Raw genomic sequence first — 5,013 nt, 5'->3', positions numbered from 1 at the left:
TTTTTTTTTTTTTTTTTAATGACCTCTTGCTTTCTTCGTGTATGATGTCCTTGATGTCATTCCACAACTCATCTGGTCTTTGGTCATTAGTGTTCAACGTGTCAAATCTATTTTTGAGATGGTCTCTAAGCTCAGGTGGGATATACTCAAGGTCATACTTTGCCTCTTGTGGACTTGTTCTAATTTTCTTCAGTTTCAACTCAAACTTGCATATGAGCACTTGATGCTCTGTTCCGCAGTCAGCCCCTGGCCTTGTTCTGACTGATAATACTGAGCTTTTCCATCATCTCTTTCCGCAGCTGTATTCGATTTGATTCCTGTGTATTCCATCTGGCGAGGTCCATGTATACAGTCACAGTTTATGTTGGTGAAAAAAGGTATTTGCAACGAAGAAGTCATTGGTCTTGCAAAATTCTATCATGCGATCTCTGGCATCATTTCTATCACCAAAGGCCATATTTTCCAACTACCGATCCTTCTTCATTTCCAACTTTTGCATTCCAATCACCAGTAATTATTAATGCATACTGACTGCATGTTTGATCAATTTCAGACTGCAAAAGTTGGTAAAAATCTTTAATTTCTTCATCTTTGGCCTTCGTGGTTGGTACATAAATTTGAGTAATAGTCATATTAACTGGTCTTCCTTGTAGTTGTATGGATATTATCCTATCACTGACAGCACTGTACTTCAGGGTAGATCTTGAAATGTTCTTTTTTATGACAAATGCCACACCATTCCTCTTCAATTTGTCATTCCCAGCATAGTAGACCATATGACTGTCTGACTCAAAATGGCCAATACCAGTCTATTTCAGCTCACTAATGCCTAGGATATCAATGTTTATGCATTCTATTTCATTTTTGACAATTTCCAATTTTCCTAGATTCATACTTTGTACTTTCCACATTCTAATTATTAATGGATGTTTGCAGCTGTTTCTTTTCATTTTGAGTCATGCCACATCAGCAAATGAAGGTGCCGAAAGCTTGACTCCATCCACATCTTTAAGGTCGACTCTACTTTGAACAGGCAGCTCTTCCCCAGTTGCCTTTTGAGTGCCCTCCAACCTGGGGGGGCCTCATCTTCCAGCACTATATCAGACAGTGTTCCGCTGCTATTCATAAGGTTTTCACTGGCTAATTTTTTTCAGAAGTAGTCCGCTAGGTCCTTCTGCCTAGTCTTAGTCTGGAAGCTCAACTGAAACCTGTCCCCCATGGGTGACCCTGCTGGCATAGCTTCCAGCATTACAGCAACACGCAAGCCACCACGGTATGATAAACTGACAGATGTGTCAGGTACTTTACCACCATGCTTGGTAAAGTACATGGTCACTGAAAAAGAGGAAGACCCTTAACGAGATGGACTGACACAGTGGCTACAACGATGGGCTCAAGCATACAACTGAGAATGGCACAGGACTGGGCAGTGTTTCCTTCTGTTGTACACAGGGTCGCTGTGAGTCGGAACTGACTTGACGGCACCTAACGACAATTTTGTGCATTGGTTTATCTATATTTTTCCTAGGAGGGGTCCATACCTTCCATCAAGTTTCTCAAGAGTTCACGACCCCACAAAAGTTAAGAATGCTGGTCATTTCTGCTACCATCCTACAAGAACCCTGATAGCCAGCCACAGGCTAAATGTTCCTCCAGAGTGACTGATTCCTATGTACCCATCAAGACAGTTAATGTCCCACATTCGCAAGTGTTCCAAGGCACAGTGAGAACTTTAAGCCACTATAGTATTTATTTTCCCTACCATTAGTTTATCCCTCTTCGTATTATCTTATACTGCCAATTTGGCATCTACATAGATCTTATTTTTTCCAATCATAATATAAGTTACCTGAGGGCAAGGACCAATCATATGCTAAACCTGTGCAGCTTTCTATCAACTAACAAGGACTTAAACATACTAGACAACCAGTTAACATGTGATAACCATTTTCCACTGCTGTACATGCAGAAAAGGAAAAAAAAAAAAAAAAAACTTTCTCAGTTGTCCGATGACATTATTTAAAAAATAAAACAAATTATGCGTTTTCTGTGGTCGCCATTTCCCCGAGTCATCTCTGTGGTACTTTACATAAATAATGTGCTCGAGTCAGAGCCATCATCGTGTGTTCTGCCACGTGTGATAACGTATTGCAACCTTTTATTCCCTAAAAGCTTAAAAGACCGGATGTTACAGCGGGTACTCGGCCAACGCTCAATTCTGCAGTCCATCTAGGGCCCCGGTTAGAATCCCCAGTGGAGCTGGTCTCAACCACCAAGAATTTAGAAGGGTGGGAGGACGCAAGTCACCGAAAGGCCTACTCCACCGTCCGGGGTGAAACCTGCTCAGAAGTCACCGCGCCCCCCGGGAAGACCACGCGACCCCTAGACACCCAAATACGCATTATTCTCTCTCATCCCGCTTTCGCAATCTCCCGGGGCGGGAATGGAGGCGGCGCCGGAAGGCCGCAATAGGGACGAGAGCGGACCGGAAGCATCGCTCCGCAAATTCTGTCGCCGCGGCAGCCGCTCCCAGGAGCCCTAACACCTCCCTTCCGCCCTTACCTTGGGCTGGGCCCGTGGCGGGGAGCAGCTTCCACATGAGTCCGGATCCTCAGGGCCGGGAAGCCGGTCGTCCGTGTAACTGCGGCAGACCACGTGCGCGTCACCAGCGCCTGCAGTGGACGCGGGCTCCAGGACGTGCGCGCTCCTGGACTCCCGGGAGCGGCGTCTGCCTTGGCGAATTAAAGCAGGAGTGGGATTTGGGCGCCAATCGCCATCTCGTGGTTAGGATAGGAACATCGCATTCTGGATGGAAAAATGCTGTATTAAAAGGGTATGAAGGAGCCTGGGCGGTGCAAGCGGTTTGTGACCGGCTGCTAAATCAGATTGGCTATTGGAACCCACCCAGTGGCTGACGTGGAAGAAAGGCCTAGCGATCTGCTTCCGTGAAGATTGCAGCCAAGAAAACCCTATTAGAGAACACAGTTCTATTCTGTCGCACATGAGGCCCCCGTGAGCTGGGAGCCAACTCCAGGGCAGCTAACAACAACAACAAAAGGGTATGGGATATAGATTCCATTTTAAAGTGATGACAGAATATAAGATTATTTACTTTTTCTGATTGTGAATGAGAAGAATTTTAAAATTAGCTCCAAAGTAACGTAAGGAAAGTTTCTAATTAAAGCCATTAAAATACTGACCAGTTACGCACGATCATTCATTTGCAGTTCCTTAAATTGTAGTCATTCCTTTATGGGTCCTAATGATGAGTGTAATAATAGTGAAAATAGGGATTTCATTCTAAATCCAACTCAGCTTTACTCTTCTCCAAGACCAAATCAACTTTCTTTCATGTTACATTTTCAAATCTACTTAGGTACTAAGCACTGGAAAGTCTACTCTTCCTTTCCATTTCAATCTGTATCAAACTGGCCCAGGCTCTCCTCTAATACTGCACCCAGACATCAGGATCTGTAGCTTGAACTACTTGTATTGCTACACTCAACTCTATAGCTCACTTGGCTATGTATGAACCCTAACAAATCCCCAACAACGAGTCAATCCTACAATCAACCTTCTATACTAAAGCTCCTGGATAAAATCTGCCTATCTTTGAAAATATGGAGCTGATGCAAATTTATAAACTTTAATGTCAGTTGAAATACAGAACACCATTCATCAGTCCTTTTACATGCTTTGATTTTTAAATCTACATTCTATTACCCTGAGAAGCTGTGTCACAACTTTGCGAAACTCCTCAAATCTATTCATTTTCTACTGTCCTTCAAAGAACATGGCATATCTTATTGAGGAAATTGATGCAAGAACTGTCTTATGATTTCTGACCCTATGCTGCTCCTACCCCCATCACAAGATACACTCTTTTTCTTTTTGAATATATACCTACACTTCATCTTTATGGTCTTATCTCTGCTTTCAGAGTATGATTTGACCATTCCATTCAGGACCAATCTCTCCTTTTCTACTTAACGTAACTCCATCTACTTTATTTCCCCTAGGTTTTGCTTCATCAGATACCCTTCTTTTCTACATATCTTCAACTTCTTTGGTTCCTTCCCCTTAGCTTTAAGAACATTGTAAAGACTGTCTTGTCCTTCAAAAATTCCTTCAATTCTGCCATTAACTTCTAACTAATGTCAAGCTAAAGCATAAGTTTAAAAGAGTCAGGTTTTAATTTTCTCAAGATCACCCAATGGGTAACTAACAAAGGCAGCGCATTTTCCTCTTAAATATGTTGTTAGCTGCTTTCGAGTTGGCCCCCGACTTATGGCAACCCCTTGCACAATGGAAGGAAACGCTGCCTGGTCCTATGCCATCCTATGATTGTTTTCATATCTGACCATTGTGATCCATATGGTTATCACTGACTGATTTCAGAAGTAGAACACTGCACCTTTCTTTCTACTCCATCTTAGGCTGTAAGCTCTGCTGAAACCTGTTCAGCATCACAGCAGCACACAAGCCTCCACTGACAGACAATGACCTCTTATATATTCATGGAGTTACATAAGATATGTTGTTACTAGGTGCCGTAGAGGCATTAAAGTGTTAAAAAGCAAAGATGTCACTTTGAGGACTAAGGTGCACTTGACCCAAGCTATGGTTATTTTCAATCACCTTACATGCATGCAAAAGCTGAACGACAGAAGAATTGATGCATTTGAATTATGGTGGACTGACAGTGTTTCATTCTATTGTACGCTATAGCATATAACAGAATGAAACACTGCCCAGTCCTGCGCCATCCTCAGAATCATTGCTACATTTGAGCCCATTGTTGCAGCCACTGTGTCAATCCATCTCGTTGAGGGTTTTCCTCTTTTTCACTGACCCTCTACCAAGCATACTGTCCTTCTCCAGGGACTAGTCCCTCCTGATAACATGTCCAAAGTACATGAGATGAAGTCTCGCCATCCTCGCTTCTAAGGAGCATTCTGGCTGTACTTCTTCTCAGACAGAGCTGGCAGTCCATGGTATAGTCAATATTCTTCA

General features: G+C 43.0%; 1 protein-coding gene across 1 annotated transcript in view; it reads right to left on the bottom strand.

The window, feature by feature from the left end:
• The window catches only part of NBN (nibrin), a 40,325-nt gene extending 37,445 nt beyond the window's left edge, over positions 1 to 2,880 (bottom strand). Inside the window, exon 1 of the mRNA XM_023726094.1 lies at positions 2,563 to 2,880. Coding sequence (XP_023581862.1) covers positions 2,563 to 2,599 — 37 coding nt within the window. The 5' untranslated portion in view covers positions 2,600 to 2,880. The remainder of the gene's footprint in view (positions 1 to 2,562) is intronic.
• Between the last annotated feature and the right edge of the window lie 2,133 nt (positions 2,881 to 5,013).

The sequence above is a fragment of the Trichechus manatus genome, unplaced genomic scaffold (assembly GCF_000243295.1).
Source record: "Trichechus manatus latirostris isolate Lorelei unplaced genomic scaffold, TriManLat1.0 scaffold00009, whole genome shotgun sequence".
NCBI classification, from domain to species: domain Eukaryota; kingdom Metazoa; phylum Chordata; class Mammalia; order Sirenia; family Trichechidae; genus Trichechus; species Trichechus manatus.
Note: the sequence above shows the minus strand (reverse complement) of the source record. Positions and strands in the feature narration are given on the sequence as shown.